General features: G+C 48.4%; 1 protein-coding gene across 1 annotated transcript; it reads left to right on the top strand.

Annotated features, from left to right (window-relative positions):
* Positions 1–3,506: 3,506 nt before the first annotated feature.
* On the top strand, positions 3,507–11,965 carry SFRP2 (secreted frizzled related protein 2). Its single transcript, XM_057727729.1, has 3 exons — positions 3,507–4,282; positions 6,668–6,748; positions 10,777–11,965. The coding sequence occupies exons 1-3, from the start codon at positions 3,784–3,786 to the stop codon at positions 11,079–11,081; spliced, it is 885 nt and encodes a 294-aa protein (XP_057583712.1). The 5' UTR covers positions 3,507–3,783; the 3' UTR covers positions 11,082–11,965.
* The last annotated feature ends 5,688 nt before the right edge of the window (positions 11,966–17,653 follow it).

Genomic DNA, 17,653 nt, shown 5'->3' with positions numbered 1-17,653 from the left:
CGGGGACAGGCGCGGGGCGTCCTTCTCCGTGCTTGCCCACGGCCCGCTGTGACCGCATTCTTCCCCACTCACGAGCTGTTGTAAAGGCTTAAATACCAAGAGGCCGTGCATTGTAGCAGGGAGCGCCGAAAGCCAAGCTTTCCAGCCTAGAGAAGAGCAGGTCAGTGGGGTGGACGTTTTGGGGGCCTGAGAAGCTTGCCCCCAGTTCGAAGTTGCCCCTCCACCGGTACTGGATTATGAGAATGAAGACGTCGGCTTATTACACGTGTCGTTCACCCTCGTGTTTACACTCCCTCTCGGAAATGAGTCCGAACGCCTTTACTCTGCTATTCTCGGGGGAGGGGGGAGGGGTCGATTTCCCAGGTTCTCGGCCGAGGCAGAGCCCACGCAGGGGTCAGGGCAGCCCCAGGTTTGGAGACTGGAGATCGCCCCCCGCCTCCCGCCCCAGGGCAGAATCTCTTAAGCAGCAGAATCAGGGTCGGTCCTGCCTGCCCAGAAACGGTTCCAGCCAGCGCAGGTTTAACCAAGCAGCCCAACTGTTCTGGCGAGATGGGCAGGAACTTTCTTTGTGCCTCAAGATTCTTCAGTGCCTTGACAACAAACAAGCAGAGAAGCGGGGCCAAGTCCAAGTCCAGAACACAGGGTTGCAGAGGTGGTCAGGCCTGCAGCGTTCGGGTGGGATGTCGTTCCCTGGGGAGGGGGGGGGGGCCCGACCCCATCACCTGGGACCCATGGGCCACCCCTTGAAGCAGGTCGCCCGGCTGGGTACTTCAGTCCTCAGAGCAGTTGGGCACCCCCACTACTTATCCTGGGTTTGAGTGAATAGTTTCCGTTCCTAAAAAACGGGGTGGAGGGGTGAGAGCGGTAAGCATTGATTCTCCGTTTGTAAAATAAACAACAACAAAAACCAAAAGCCTTTGGCGGATTTTGAGAAATTGCGTGAATCGGAGAAGACCTGTAGGCCCAAAGGCCAGCACCGAGCGCCCAGGGTTTCTGAAGGCGCCGCCGGGCTGCGCCACGTGCGCCCATCTCCCTGCGGTGGCACAGCGACCCGGGCTGGGAAGGCGCGCCGGAACGGTCACCAAGCATCTGTGTTCGTGCGTTTGTCACACAGACAACGGTCCTCGCTCGCGTCCGGGCCTTGGTGAGAGCTTATCCTCCTGTTCGCCTGCCATCTGCTTGCCCGGCAGGCGCGCCTCGCGCACGCGCTTGGCCCGGCTCTAAGGAGCGGTGGGAGGAAAAGGAAAGGGAGCGCGACCCGAGGGAGGGGAGGAAGACGCAGCCTGTGCAGGATGAGGTCTAGCTGGGTGGCGCGGGTGCGAGGAGGGGCCGCGACCCCGGAACCAGGCCGGCCGGAGGGCAACCCTAGGCGCGGCCGAGATGCAGCTCCTAGTGCGGCTCCCGGCGCCCCCTGGCGACCAATGGGGCCAAGCGCGCTCTCCAAACAATGCCTCTGGCCGCGCTGGCCGCAGGGACGGCTGGGCCCGCAGCCTCTCCCGGTACACCGCCTCGAACCAGCCCGACCGGCTTCCGGCTCCTTGTGCTCCGGGCTTCTTGAACCCCGAGGGGGTCTAAGAAGCGGAGGCGACTCGGGGGAGGGCGTTGAAACTGGGAGGCGGTGGAGGCGGGAGGGCCCTCATCCCAGCCCCGGGCCCACGTCCTAGCATCTCTCAGAGCTCAGGTTCTGATTAGCTGCTTGGTTCGGTGTGCTTCCGTTTTATTTGAGGTTTATTTTCAACGTAGTTTGTCCTGGGAAGCGGGGCTTTTAGGCATCTCAGGGCTTTAGTTAGCCACGAAAAGACCCAGGACCCATTCGGCGGAAGAGTGGCCTTTTGCTGCCGCCCCAGGCCCTTTCCCTGCAGAGCACCGGCGTCGAAAGAGAAAAGATGCAAGCTGGACCCAGAAGATTGGGTCCGAATCAAAAGATACTCTCCTTCCCGGTGGCGATTTTCCTGGTGTGTTCACGGCCAGGATGCGGTAAGACAAAACACTAAGTGGGCTTTCGTCTCCCACACATTAACCCCCTCCTCTAAAGCAGTGGGACCACAAACCCAGCCGGGCGACTTGGGCCTGGGGGGCCGCCAAGGCCAAAGCATCTTCCGGAAGGAGGGAAATAGAGAAGCTGCGGACGGAGCCCACTGATGGCTCTAAGTGGCCGGGAAGTAATAACAATGCGCCCACCTTCCATATGAAAGAACTTTGGCGGCTGGCACTCGGGGATTCTCTCTTTGGAGCTGCACCGCCAACCTGCCAGGGGGGATGAGGGGGCGGAGACGATCGGCCACAAGGGGAAACTTGGAGCGATTAGGAGAAAGGAGGCCCCCCCACACACATCTTCCTCCTGCTGGCATCCTAGTCCCGGTTTACAGCTGTGAACTTACTGTTTGGAAGCCTCCAGGGACTCCAGATCCCCAGCTCCGCGAACGCACAGGCCGCCTGTTTGTTCGCCTCCGTACACCCGCGCCCAGCACGGCACCCGCAGGCATGTGTAGGATGAAGGAGCCGCCCCTGCCCAGGCTTCGTGGTGTCTAGGCAGGGCTTCTTCCTCTGCCCCCTACCCTTCAGCCTTCCCACCTGGCGCACTTTCTACCCGTCCCTTGTGCCCGGCACCCGCCTTTCCAAACCGTGCCCTGAGGGCGTGTACTCCTGAGCGCCCGCCGCCAGGGCCTGAGTGGGTTAGCGCGTGGTGCCTTCGAGCCTTGAGTCATCCTGTTCGTTCAGGAAGGGATGGCAGGTCTCTTCTTCCAAACCGGGAAATGGTGGGCAGTCGTGTGTGCTTCTGACCAGACTCTGTAGAGGCGCTTCCACAATGGCAAAATTTTCTAGACTTACCCCAACCACACCCCCAACGTTTTATTGATATTTCCTTTTTCATGTATAAATTTTGCTCGTATTTATATAAATTCTGATTATTGAAAGGGCAGGCGGGAGCACACCGTACGGGCTGGGCCAGGCTGGACACCGTGGCTGGGGATCCAAGAGGAGAGCACCCTCGCCAAGGCGGCCTTGGGGGGGCAGGTCCCGGGCGCGGGCCAGGGGCACAAAGAGCCGGCCGGCTGCTGGCTCGCGGCTGCTGAGAACGCAGTACCGCCCGCAGCCCCGGGGCCTGAGCAGAAACATTTTGCGGGGGTCAAACAGACCCCCACCCCACCGGGCCTCGCGGAGGCGGAGCGCGTTCCCTCCCGGACCGGGAGACAAGGCCCCCCATCTCCCACCGCCCGCGCTCCGCACGCTCACTGTTGGGGCGCAGCTGCCAGGCTGGTCTGTTTGTTTGTTTGTTTGTTTGTTGCAGTCCTAGAGCGCGCGCTTGGCAGCATCCTAGGGGGAGGGGGCGGGGGGAACGAAGGTCGGTGGGGCGCAGCCAGAATTTCTTTCCAGGGAGCGCGTGAGGGGCATTCTCAACGCAAAACCAAACCCAGAGAGCAGTGACCAAACCCTCCTCGGATTACTCTCCACTGGCTCCTCCCTTGCTCCCCCCACCTCCAGATTTGCATAAAAAAGGCCAAGAAAACTCTGGCCCGGCCCCAGCCGCGGCTCACTCTGCTCCCCCCGGGTCGGAGCCCCCTGGAGCTGCGCGCGGGCTTGCAGCGCGGAGCCGAGCGCAGAGCACCTCGCCCGCGCAGCCCTCCGCGCGCCCCGCGTCTCCGAGCTCCCACCGCGCGCTTTCCAGGCCCCCGAGCCGCGCCGAGCGCAGCGAGCGGGCCCGGGAAGGAGCTCGGGCCCCGGCCGCCTCGCGCTTCCTCGGCTCGGCTCCCTCCGCCCCCCGGGGGTCGCGCGCCCACGATGCCGCAGGGCCCCGGCTCGCTGCTGCTGCTCGTCCTCGCCTCGCACTGCTGCTTGGGCTCCGCGCGCGGGCTCTTCTTCGGCCAGCCTGACTTCTCTTACAAGCGCAGCAACTGCAAGCCCATCCCGGCCAACCTGCAGCTGTGCCACGGCATAGAGTACCAGAACATGCGGCTGCCCAACCTGCTGGGCCACGAGACCATGAAGGAGGTGCTGGAGCAGGCGGGCGCCTGGATCCCGCTGGTCATGAAGCAGTGCCACCCGGACACCAAGAAGTTCCTGTGCTCGCTCTTCGCCCCCGTCTGCCTCGACGACCTGGACGAGACCATCCAGCCGTGCCACTCGCTCTGCGTGCAGGTGAAGGACCGCTGCGCTCCGGTCATGTCCGCCTTCGGCTTCCCCTGGCCAGACATGCTCGAGTGCGACCGTTTCCCCCAAGACAACGACCTCTGCATCCCCCTGGCTAGCAGCGACCACCTCCTGCCGGCCACCGAGGAAGGTAAGCCCTCCTCCTTATTACAGCCCCATCCCCCCCCCCCCCCCCCGCCCAGCTCCGCTAAGACTTTCCGGGAGTATTCTCGCGGCCCCGCCCCACATCCCAGTGCTTACCCGCCGCGGATGCCAGTCCAGGCGGGGCACTCTCCTTGCCCTGCTGTGTCACCGTGACAACTCTGAGATATACGCCCCCTCCCGCCAAAAAAAAAAACACCCAAGTCTCTCATCCCCTTCCCGAGTTATACCAGTTGCTCTTTCTTAGGGACAGTTAAAAAAGGCGGGATGCGGGGAGAAAACGTAGAACTGAAAGAGGTGTTTCCCATGTAGATATATGTACAATTCTTTTTAAAGATGCTAGCACGGGGGCCGCAACTGAGAGTGTTGGAAGCGGTCCTGCGTGGAGGAGTTGGCGGCGAGCACCCTGGCCAGAGCACTGTGGCCTGAACCTCAAGCAGCACGTTGTTACCACTGGGCAGGATTCTAGGCACAGGGACATTCCCTACAGGCACGATCGCTAAAATGTGCAGTCTTTTCAGGCGCTCTCTGTTCTTTGCCGATTTAGGCTTTGAAAATAAAAGCAGGACTGGCTTGTTCGTGTTGAAAACTGAGCACTGGTTGTAACCGCTCAGGTGTCCAAGAAAGAGGGCACAAAAGGAGTCTCCAGGAAGCATTTTTCTCTCACTAATCAGCTTTTATCTTAGGAGTGGTTTTAATTAACTGGAAAAAATTGTGCAAAAGAGAGGTTCCCAAGTTTTTCAGAAAACAGAGGGGGAGTTCCTGTGCAAAAAAACCATCAAAGCAATGAAAACCTCATGGGCTCTTGATATTCTTCTTGAAAGGAAAACGTATACAATGTGTCTGGGCTGATTTAGGTACCCCCGGGATGGCAAGGGGACTTCCTAATCCCTTTCAGGGCTCCAGCAGCACCTCCCTTTCCATCTCTAATTGTTTTCCTACAGCCATCGTTAGTTAAAGAAAATGCAAAGTTGCTTAGCAATCTTTCCTGGCAGGCACCGTGAGTCTGCAATCATCTTATTGGTTAGATTTATAATTTATTGCAAATGTTTGGCATATTTCAAACATTTGTCCAACATATACCACAGACCAACCGATACAGGTTAGTAACATTTTATGTACATTCCTAGGACTCCTAATTGGAAAAGTTTCATTTTGTTTGCCATAGGGGAGTTAAGGGCAGTTTTACATGTGTTGCTTTTGTTTTTATTTTTCACAATGGGCACCAACATTACATACTACATTCCTCCAAAGAGTCATTTCCCCCTTCAGAATAAAGGTTTACATTTTTCAAAATCTGCTCTGTGCTTTTTCTAATTTGATAAATAACTTCTAAAATGAGTCACACAGTTTCTTTCCCTGTGAAAATGCAACTTCATATTAATGAAATTTCACCTACATTTTAAAGACAGCATTCATACATGTGTAACTGGGAGAAAATGAATGTTTTCTTTTTTCCCTTTTCCCAAGGAATCAGACTCTTTCAGAAGAGCCTTTAGCAGGCTCTCTCATGGTTGTGCTAGAGCACATTCCTGGGTTTGATCAGACCCCAGAGACAGTTTGCTTCAACTTTCACTGGCTTCAGGAAAAGCTTTGGGGTTCTGTTTGTTTGGGTTTTGTTGTTGTTGTTTTGTTTGTTTTCGAGAGTTTGAAACAGGCAAAGAGAGACAAGAAGACCCTGAACCAGGGATGAAGATAATGAAATAGATGCTGTCTAACTCAAGCACAAGCTTGGCAGAAAGCATGAGGTGGTACAGAAGCAGTTAGAGCAGGCTGTAGTCATTAGCGAGGTGTGCTTCCATGGGGGAAAAGCCCAGATGTGAGCCTTACGATGCTAGCCACCTCACTCTGTCCAGACTTGAAAATATCTTGAAATGACACCCCCAAGAAAGAGCTCTGCTGCAGAGCCCAGCAGAGGCCAGGCTGCACTAGTGGCCTGCAGCTGAGAAAGACGATCTTTTGGCCGTAGTTTGTGGTTGCTAGTTTTCCAAAATCCCTCAAGGGTCTTTTAGTGCTTTCTCCTCAGAGATGCTTTGGAACTAACTTTTTCGGAGACTGAGTGGGAGGAAGAGCAGAAAGCTGCAGACTGTCTCTGTTACCTTCTGCTGCACCCCCACACTCCGCCAGGGCGCCCTTTGCTTGCAGAGTCATCATACATGAAACACAGCATGTGGGCATTTTTGCCTGTCCAAAAAAAAATGGGAGGCATAGTAGAATTTCTTAGGAATGAGTGGTCCTTCTTTTATAAACGAGGCAGGAGCTGAGGTCTTACAGAACAATTGTTACTCTTGCCTGAATAAGCCCCTGTGAGTTGTTTACAAACGCCACCTGCTGTTTCCTTTTAAGCAAACTTACTAATTTTTCACGTTTCTAGCTCCAAAGGTATGTGAAGCGTGCAAAACTAAAAACGAGGATGACAACGACATAATGGAAACTCTTTGTAAAAATGATTTCGGTAAGTCATACACCAGCACCAACAGCAAAGTTTTATTCACCAGTACAACTTAAAGGTACGATTCATTAAGATGTTACTAGATAAAGTTTGGGTGAACTATCATCACAGCTCATCTTTCCTTGAGCTAATCATCTAACAGGTTATCCTAGTTTCCTCCCTACGTGACTGTCTTGTATTGAAATGCTGTGTCTTTTTAGGCGCGAGTCATTGCTCTTAAGCAATAATCAAATAATGAGAACTGTTCATGTTATGAATTTCCAACGGTACATTTTTCATTTCACTTTGGCTTTTTCTTGCCGACAAGCATAATCCTGGACCATGTTCTCTTTCAGTCACTTACCATGTGTCCCAGGGATGGAAACATGTAAATATTAGCCTCAGCAAAACAGAGTCAAGGCATTAAGTTGGCCAAAAATAGAAATTTACTGCAGTGCCAAACAGAAATAGTTTTACTTTATTCACAACCCGTGGTACTCGGCTTCTTGTTTTCCACCATCAGTGAGTACATCCAAGGTACTGGTTAATAACTTCCTTAAGTTTAAAAAGAAGAAAAAATACAGCTAGGAATTTACGTTGGCAAGATACACGCAAGATGCCATGATGACAAGGTGCTGGGCGGACAGTAAATAATGTGTGAGGTGTGTTACCAAGTTCCATGGCATGTAGGTCACTCCCCTTAAGAGGGAACCGTAAGAGGAAAGAGGGTTGGAGACTCTCCACCCAGAGCTCCAGCCGCACCTTATCTGTGTCCTCAGGCCTCTGAGGCGAGTGGAGGAGCCAGCTAGACACACGGTCAGAGCTAAATTCGGAGTTGGGGGTGGCCGGGAACTTCACCCAGATTCCTGAGACATTCGTGTTTTCCTCCCATTCCAAGAGCAGGCACTTTTGGGTGTGTTTGAGGGGTTGGTGTCCTTTAAAAGTATTTATTCAGGCAGAAGGTTGACCTCACTGGTAAACAGATGTGGTCCCCATTTCTAGCAAACAATCACAGACTCTAAGAGATCTGCGTGAACACTTCTACACACTCGACTGAGTCCTGGAAACAGAGAAATCGCTCCGGCGCCCACGGGGGAGGAATGCCTTCCCACCCTCTCCTTACAACTGACCACCCCAGCCGTCTCACACCTACCTGGCCAGGTCCCTGAAACTCTGGAAGCAAGCCAATCACTTCCCCTGACAACCCCAGGTCTCTTCCAGGAAGCATCCCAGGCTTAGCCTTCGCTGGTCCCAGGGCAGCCATAGCTGTAGGGGAGGCTTCCCACAGCTGAGGAAGGAGAAAGGAAGGAAGCAGCTGTGAGTCCTAGCCACTCCTCCCCCTCAGCGAGAGCCACAGAGGGATGACAGGGTTTCATATATCTATATTCTAATACACACACCTCTCAAAGAAGGAGAGAGCCAGGCATGCTGGCGACAGCAGTCCCAAAGCTCCAGAGCCTTTTGTAAAACACGGTTCTTATGCTACAGGATTTGAATAAGGGCAACATTTTAAAATATAATTTTAATAACATATACATAAAAATGTATATAAAATATCATTTTCTTCTGGCAGCTTATAGCCTTTGCACTAGATTTAGTACAGCTCTCTCTCTTGATTTCCATGTAAAAGTTAGTGGGGCTGCAAAGATGTTGAAATTAGGGCACACCGCCTGCACGCATATACACACACATGAACACACACAGCCCGCTTGCTTTGTGGCTTCCCTTACAGAAGACTTCCTTCCTAAGGATGCTGTATCAAGACCTGGGCCAAAAAAAAAAAGTGTGTGTGTGTGTGTGTGTGTGTGTGTGTGTGTGTGTGTCCTAGCCTTCTCTTTCCTTAGAGAGGAGAGAGCCTTTCAAAACAACATGGAAGTCATTACACTTAAGGTATCACACATGCAGATACCTCACAAGCTTTGTTTTCTATTTCTCCACATTCATTTTGTCCCAAGGGGGATAATAAACCTAAATTGTAGGGGGTGCCTCTTATACTGGTTTATAAGTGGTTCTCCACATCGCCTCTGTACTTTGGGGCAGTAATGAAAGGGTAGAAGGAACGAGGGTAGAAATTTGATGTATTTAACTTGAATCATCCATGAACGCATGACACTCTCCCCCCTGCACTTCTGAAGTACAGCGAAGATGGAGAAAGCCTCCTTATTTCAGTGGGGAAAGTACTGGTGAAGGAAGAATAGCTCAGAACCACCTGCCTCTGTAAGCAGCCTATTGTTGGAGCAGACAGTATCAACACCTCTGCCTCCTACCACATCCTGCAACCCCGTTCACACCTTCTAGGGCAGGAAAAGTTAATTGAGGGCTTTGATTCCTTGTATTTGGTCCCAGCAGAAAACCCAGGGAGGAAATGTCTGAAGTTTTCCCATGGTAAGCTCTTATAAAGTCATTTCATAGCTAGAGAAAGATGAGTAATAAATCTTCCCCCTGGTTAAAAGTGGTGATTTTTCTGATGTTTGGAGCTCAAGAATGTCTAATTTGACCAGGTGAAATCTCACACATACTCTGTCTGTGCTACAGACAAGGCTCCCAGGCTAACATTATAATCACTTCTCCCACCATATACCTTCCCCACTCCCAGCTCATAGGCAGAGGCCATAGGAGCATGTGACATTGCTATGTGACTCATCTCAAGGTAAACCTGGAAAACTCAGTACGGCAGCCCAGATGCATATCGGACAAATAATGGTTGGCCAAGTCCCAGCATCCTCCATTTACCTGGTTGAGGCTCAGTCATCTCCTGGTTGACTGGAAAAGCCATGCTTAGTCAAATTCCCTTCCTGGGAGAGAAAGCAAGAAAGAGAAAGAAATTCCCTGAACAGTGATATACACAAGAAAACCTCTTCCTCCATCACTAATTTAAACAATGCATTAAAACCTTATCAGAGTCAGGAAGTCACACCTGCATATCATCTATATGGAACAATTGTTAATGTCACCAAGGGTCTTAGGACACATTACAGTTGGTCATGTTAATGTACCAACCAGGACAAGAAATGTGATACAATGCCTAGGAGACCACAGTGGTATCACAGGAGGAGGTCTGGGGACCAGAGTTCTGCGCATTAGACTCAGCCAGGGCAGAGCCTAACTGGGTGACCTCGTGTGAAGTCACTGCACTTCTCTGGATTTCAGAGTCTTTGTGTACCGACAAGAGATTTTAACTGCGTGATCCCTTCCAACCTTAAAATTCTATCCTTTCCCTGCCTTCATGGAGTCTTGAAATTTAATTCCAGCATGTATGTTTGTAGGGTTTTCTTTCCCAAAGCATACTGTTCATGACTATAAAATGTGTCTTTTATAGTAAACCACTTACTTTTGGTAACATTCTAACGAGTCTATACAACCATCTTGGAAACAGTACATATATGATCTGTAAACGCCTTGGCCTTGGACAGGCAAATGATAGCATATGAGGATGAGGTCTTCAGAAAAACACTTTTACAGCTAAACATGTTGTGCTCTTAAAAAGAGTCTTGGATATTTTTTCTCCAAGTTACTTTACCAAATCAAATGCAGCTGTAAGATCAATTCTCCTTCCCTGTAGTCTGTTCTTTAGAAAACAATGATTGTGTGATATAATTTCCTTACAGGTTTGTCCAAAAACCTCTCCAATGTAATAAATTGAGTTTAAAGTTTATGGCCACAGAAGGATCATGTTTCACCTAAGAGTCAGGCATTTCTTTTCATGCTGAAATTTCCAATAGGGGAAGTCATTTGTGGAGGAGAGCACACACCACATGCAGCCTACACACAAACACAAGAACACAAGGGCAAGGAAGAAAAGTCAAATGAGTCCCGCAAAGAGAGTTTTTAAAGGATGGCTGGTTTGAAACAAAGTGCCTGACAAACCTTTGAGGCTTTAGAAATGGAGCTACCCGCTGCCCTCAGCTCCCAACCCCCTACCCACAGCCCCCCCCAAAGTCCGTCAGCCCTGGGACGCTCTTCTTCCCTCCCCCAAGCCGAGCCACAGATGTGCAGTGGGATGTGTTCCCTCCTTATCACTCGTGTGACTCTGTCCCCTCTTGTCTTCATAGCACTGAAAATAAAAGTGAAGGAGATCACCTATATCAACAGAGATACCAAAATCATCCTGGAGACCAAGAGCAAGACCATTTACAAGCTGAACGGTGTGTCCGAGAGGGACCTGAAGAAGTCGGTGCTGTGGCTCAAAGACAGCCTGCAGTGCACGTGCGAGGAGATGAACGACATCAACGCGCCCTACCTGGTCATGGGGCAGAAACTGGGCGGGGAGCTGGTCATCACTTCGGTGAAGCGGTGGCAGAAAGGGCAGAGAGAGTTCAAGCGCATCTCTCGAAGCATCCGCAAGCTGCAGTGCTAGTCCGGGCACCCAGCTTGCCCCCGGGGCCACCTCCCGGGGCTCCACTGACCCTTTCCACTTCTGCTCTGGGACCTCAGCGCTCGTGTTTCCCAAGCACAGTCCCTGCAGCTCCAGCCCCAGCCTGGAGCAGCTTCCCCTGCCTTTTGCACGTTTGCACCCCCCCGGCATTTCCTGAGTTATAAGGCCCCACGAGGCCTCAGGAACCGATAGCTGTTTTCACGTAAAGGAAAACCCCACCCAAATCTTGTAGAAATCTTTCCAACTAATAAAATCACGCAGATTTTTATGAAGTTTTAAAATAGCTCACTGAAAAGCTAGTTTTGAATAGGTGCAACTGTGACTTGGGTTTGATTTTTTTGGTTGTTCGGTTTGGGGCAACCGATTTTCACTTTCTTCTGAGGTTGCCAGTAACAGTAACATGCAAATAGCTTTCACTTTTCTATTGTGGGTCCAAAACCCGGTTGAGATAAAGCTGGCTGTTATCTCAACATGTCTCTCAGCTCCAGCCTGATACTCAGCACCTAAGTCTTATAACAATTCACCTGTCATTTTACATCCCTGTTGAGAACTTACAACTGTAGCATGTATTGCATTTTGCATTTCCAGGTAGAGTACTTCCGTTTATAAAAACCACATTAACCCCCATAGCATGAGTTCTTCAAATAAAGGGCAAAACAGACCAATTTTATGATTGACCTGAGTACTTTAAGCTTTGTTTAAAACACTTTTTTACTTAATTTTGCAAATTAAACCATTGTAGCTTACCTGTAATATACTAGTAGTTGACCCGAAAAAGTTGTAAAAATATTGCTTTAACCAACACTGTAAATATTTCAGATAAACATTATATTCTTGTATATAAACTTTACATCCTGTTCTACCAACTCCTTGTCTTCTGTCTTGTCTTCTTTGTGGGAGGGAATTGGGAAGGCAGCTCAACAAAAGCAGTCACCTCCCTTCTCCTGAGGCCCAGCCTTCCTGCAGTTTGAAGTGTCCGTTTCCTAAGTGACTCAGAAAGTGTCTCCCCTCTACACCACCCATCACCCGGCTCCTATCTCGTGCCTCACAAATCAGGTTTTACCACTGTAGCCCCTGCAGGGACGCAGAGATTTACAGGCTTCTGTCCAGTCTCAGCTGTCCAGCGGCAGCTTGGTGGAGACACTCATCTAAACCTAAGGTTCACGAGCTTGACAGCTGTGCTTTTCATTTCTGCAGATTTTTACAATGAAAGAGTCACCATTGCAAACGTGTTCATTCTTTTCCCCACTTAAACTCTCACCCTCAGATAAAGAGAGCCATGATTTGAAGAGCGGCCGTTGGAAGGCAGGGAGTAGGGAGAGGATGGTGAAAAAACAGCACAGAGATGAGAAGGACATCCATCCACAAAGCGTCCATCCACAGGCTTCACTGTTGTATTTCAGGGGCCTCCTATTACACACATGAGGAAACTAAGAGGGGTTAGGCGACGTGGCTAACACGAGGCAGAGGCAGAGCTGAAGCTCGGGCCTTTCAGATGACAAATTCTGTCTTCTATTTAATCCAGGATGGGTTATAGGAAGAGGGTGACACTCATCTATTCAGCAAATACTTATTGGGCATCTGCTACATGCCTGGCCCTGTTCTTAGCACTGGAGACACATACATCAGTCCTTGTTCTTATGGAGCTTACAAGACACAGTGAAAGAAAATAACCACAATTACAACTAGGTATTTACAACTGCTAAGTTACATGAAGTATAAGGACAGGTAATACATGAGAGCAACAGAGCGTCCTCAGGGAATCTGAAACTTCTTAGCGGTGTTCATGTGAAGCCTTTATCTGACAGCATTTTGTTGATTTAGTTTAAAAGATTCCTGAACATACAGCCATCATCTCTTTACAGCACTTCAAGCTCTTCGGGCACCAAAAGTCAATAGAGCTAACTGCCTACCTGAGCTGCACAATTCCTTTCGCCTTTCTCTGGGTTACCACCTGACTCTGCTTCTCATCTGATTCCACAAACTCATGACACAACCCTCTTCCTACAGGGCACCCATGGACTAGAAGAGGGACACTCATGATCAAGGCCATTACACATTTGAAACATTTGAAACAGGAAACTAGGGACCCTAGAAAAGGCAAAAAGTGAGAGGGAGGTGGGAGGGAGAGGGAGAGGGAGGGAGAGAGAGAGGGAGAGAAAGAAGATAAAAGACAAAAGAAGAGGGACTTCCCTGGTGGTGCAGTGGTTAAGAATCTGCCTGCCAATGCAGGGGACACGGGTTCGATCCCTGGGCCAGGAAGATCCCACATGCCACAGAGCAACTAAGCTCATGTGCCACAACTACTGAGCCCACAGGCCACAACTACTGAAGCCTGCACTCCTAGAGCCCAAGCTCTGCAACAAGAGACGCCACCACAATGAGAAACCCACACACTGCAACAAAGAGTAGCCCCCGCTCACCACAACAGGAAAAAGCCCGTGTGCAGCAAGGAAGACCCAATGCAGCCAAAAATAAAATAAATACATAAATGATTTTAAAAAGTAATCTTTGAAAAAAAAGACTTTCAGGGAAACATTTCCTAAGTGCTCAAAGGCTCTGTCTACGTGCACTGAAATTCATAAAGTGGCAAGGGATCCATTTTATCTAACGGCACCCTCCAGTCTTCATTCTCTATTCTCTCATCGAAGGATAATTTGATTGTTTACCTTTCATATCTTGTTTTCTAGGACCAGGTGTTCACTGTTCTTGATGGGCGGAGGGGGTCACCTTGGAAAGCAAGTCCGGTCATATGCAGCCCGAGTGCAGTCACTGCTGCTGGGTTATGAAACAATGTGATTTTTGCCCATGAAACTCATTGCACAAATACAAATTAATTCATTAACTCAGCCAAGATTTTTTGAGCACCAGCTCTCACCATTGATGTATTCATTCAAAAACAGGTATTGAGCACTTACCCACATGCCAGGCACTGTTCTAGGTGAGAGATGCACAGTGATCCTGCCCTCCTTCAGCTTCTACTCTAGAGTTAGGAATTGTATTAGGCCCTGGAGACAGAGAGACAGATCCTTCCCCAAAGAAACAGTCAATCCAGTAAGGGAGAGAAGCACGCCAACAAATCATCCCCACACTCTATGTCTTAACACAGTGGTTAAGGTACGCACATGCCCAGGGATGCCATAAAGGAGAGAGTACATTAACTCAGGTAGAAAATAGCATGTTTGGTTCAGGTTGAACTTAGGTAAAGGTGCTTGCAAGGAGAGAATATTCATTGAGTTGTACCAGAATATCTTCTAACAGGACAGAGCCCTAGAAATTAAGTATTTATCATCGGGTTTACATGTTGACCAGTCAACATTGTGCACTTATCATGCTGAAGGTATTGTTCTAGATGCTACAACTAAACCTAGCATAAAGCCCATTGTCTTTATAATCAATAAATCCCCCATATTCTCAAATTACAAACAAATGAATTCACATTTAGCTCAGAAACAAATAGCAATTCAACACAATAAAATATTTTTTAAAGCTGTCCGTGACTGTCCAGAGAATAATGCAAATAGGTAGGTGCTCAAAAAAAAGTTCTGTTGATAAAGACTGCAGTTAATACAGGTAGGGTTGGAAGAACAAACAAAGAATTAACTGTGACAAGATATCCCAATATAGAGTAATAAAAATCATTACTTTAACAACCCAGATATTCTGTTATGCTATGAAATGAGTAAAGCACGAGAACTTACTGTCAGTAACTGGCTCCCCAGTAGAAATTCACCTAAAAATCTGTGCACTTACTCATGCATGCTTGTGCTTTCTTGTGCACCCACACATAAATGTAGCTCTGGCAGGAAATCTTCTAAAACTGTATAATCTAAGGGATGTCCAAACAAACCACTTAGACTAGAAACTGCAGTCCAATTAGTAAGCACCTTGGTGGAACTTTTGAAATTCAGAGAGACCTAGGCAAGTTTTTTTGTAAACATGTACATTATTCTAAAATTTGTATTGAAAGGGAAAGACTCTAGAATAGCCAGGATAATTATTAAAAAGAATAGAGCAAGAAAAATCATTCTTTCCAATATTAAGGCTTACCATAGAGTTTCAGTAATCAACACAGTATGGTACTGGCCAACGGATAGACGCAGAGATCAATGGAACAGAATACAAAACCCAGAAATGAATCCAGCTAATTTTTTACAAAGATGTAAAAGCAGCTCAACAGAGTAGGGATAGCCTTTTCAATAAATGGTGCTGGAGCAACTGAATATCCCATAGGCAGAATGAAAAGAATCTAAACCTCACACGGTATACAAAAACTAACTCAAAATGGATCATGTACTTAAATATAAAATGTAAAACTATAAAAGTTTTTGAAAAACCAGAAGATAAATTTATTATTTCAAGACCTAGGACTTGGCAGAGTTCTTAAATTTGATACCAAAAGCTCAGTCCATAAAAGAAAAAACTGATAAATGGAACCTCTGCAAAATGTAAAACTTTTGCTATTCAAAAGACCCCATTAAATGTTTATCAAATCATCACGTTGTACACTTTTGATATTGTACAATTTTATTTGTTATTTATACCTCAACACAGGTGGTGACAGACCCTGTTAACAGCATGAAAAGATAAATTACAGATTAAATACTTGCAAGCCACATATTTGACAAAAGACTTGTATGTAGAATATATAAAGAACTCTCAAAACTCAACAATAAAAAAAAATAAAACAACACATTTAGAAAATGGGTAAAAGACATTAACAGACATTTGGTGGAAAAGGATATACACGTGGCCTTGATAGTATCTGCCACGGGCTTGGGAAAAGGGAGCAGTAGCCACGCCCCAGGCACTTGCCACCCAGGCCCTAGGGGGCAAAGGAGACTTGTAGTGCTTAATTTTTTTTCAATTAATTAATTTATTTATTTACTTTTAGGCTGTGTTGGGTCCTCGTTGCTGCACGCAGGCTGTCTCTAATTGCAGTGAGCGGGGGGCTACTCTTCATTGTGGTGTGTGGACTTCCCACTGCGGTGGCTTCTCTTGTTGCCGAGCACAGACTCTAGGCTCGAGGGCTCAGTAGTTGTAGTGCATGGGCTTAGTTGCTCTGCGGCATGTGGGATCGTTCCAGACCAGGGATCCAACCCGTGTCCCCTGCGTTGACAGGCGGATCCTTAACCACTGCGCCACCAGGGAAGTCCCTGTAGTGCTTACTTCTATGATGGGCAACACATCATAGTTAGCAGGGGTTCCAAAAACAGGACAATCAGAGAAAACCACTTCATTTTGCTTTTTGATTTTTTTAAAAGATCATCAAAATAGTCACCATAGAAGAAAACCAAACCATTGTTTGCTTACTTACACTTTTTTAAATAGGTTTGGGGGGGGGTGTTTGTTTTTTGGTTTTTTTGGTGTTCAGAATGCAAATATAGGGGTGACACGGGGAGATCACAAGAATCTTTTTAGTGTTTGGGACTTCTAACAATTCGGACACTGACTTACTGCTGATATAGAAAAGGGAGAGGTTCTGAGTGTAGCACGGTCCCTTCATGTTTCCTGGCCTAGCTCCTTTAAATTCTTGTCCTTCAGAGGATCAAGGTGCGTGCACTGGCCTGTGATGAGAGACTAGAAAATAAAATTTAAACTAAAAGCAACCCAAACCAGTAAGGTTTCCCCCTGCTCAGCAGATCCAGACCACCAGCTTGAATCCTGAATGACTGTTTATTGTATGAGAAGGAATTATCTAAGCAAAGGGAAAGTGGGAGGGCACAAAGTTGATGGACAACTCAACAATAATAGAAGCTTCAAAATCCACTTTCAGCAGTGGGGTGAACAAATAACTGGAAGGTCAAAAGCAAACAGAAGGCTTGAACAATACTATAAGCCGACTAGACAAACAAGACAGGCTTTTCATATAGGAGTTTTCATCAAACAACAGCAGAAGACACATTTTTCTCAAATTGCCCCAGAAGTGGCCCAAAGATGGCCCCTGTATGTTGGCCTTTATATTGTTTACTTTTTCCTTTAATTTTTTTAAAAATTTATTTATTGGCTATGCTGGGTCTTCGTTGCTGCACACAGGCTTTCTCTAGTTGCAGAGAGCAGGGGCTACTCTTTGTTGTGGTGTACGGGCTCCTCATTGCCATGGCTTCTCTTGTTGCAAAGCACAGGCTCCAGGTGCATGGGCTTCAGCAGTTGCAGCACACAGGCTCAATAGTTGTGACTCATGGGCTTAGCTGCTCCAAGGCATGTAGGATCTTCCTGGAGCAGGGATTGAACCCATGTCCCCTGCATTGGCAGGTGGATTCTTAACCACTGCACCACCTAGGAAGCCCACATTGTTTACTTTTTGACAGGAGGTTGGCACCATCAACTCAAAGCCAAACTCAAATTCTTAACATATCCAATTGTCTTAAACATATCCAAAGTAAGCATACGTCTAGACATTCAGAGACTGCCTGCTTTGCATACTCTGCAAAACTGCACCCAATATCTGCGAGCCATAGAGAAGACACACCCTGTGGGTGTAAAAAACCCCAAACCACTGCTGCCCCTCAGAGCTCTCTGACCCAGAGACCCGCCTACCTTGCTGCTGAGTG

This window comes from Hippopotamus amphibius, chromosome 3, assembly GCF_030028045.1.
Source record: "Hippopotamus amphibius kiboko isolate mHipAmp2 chromosome 3, mHipAmp2.hap2, whole genome shotgun sequence".
Taxonomy (NCBI): Eukaryota; Metazoa; Chordata; class Mammalia; order Artiodactyla; family Hippopotamidae; genus Hippopotamus; species Hippopotamus amphibius.
This window is presented reverse-complemented; position numbering and strand designations above follow the sequence as displayed.

What these genes read in the sequence shown, in the direction of transcription:
- SFRP2 (XM_057727729.1), top strand. Translation starts at nt 3,784, where the DNA reads ATGCCGCAGGGCCCCGGCTCGCTGCTGCTGCTCGTCCTCGCCTCGCAC. An exon ending in CCTGCCGGCCACCGAGGAAG is followed by an intron (nt 4,283 to 6,667) that starts GTAAGCCCTCCT and finishes TCACGTTTCTAG; the next exon opens with CTCCAAAGGTATGTGAAGCG. An exon ending in TCTTTGTAAAAATGATTTCG is followed by an intron (nt 6,749 to 10,776) that starts GTAAGTCATACA and finishes TTGTCTTCATAG; the next exon opens with CACTGAAAATAAAAGTGAAG.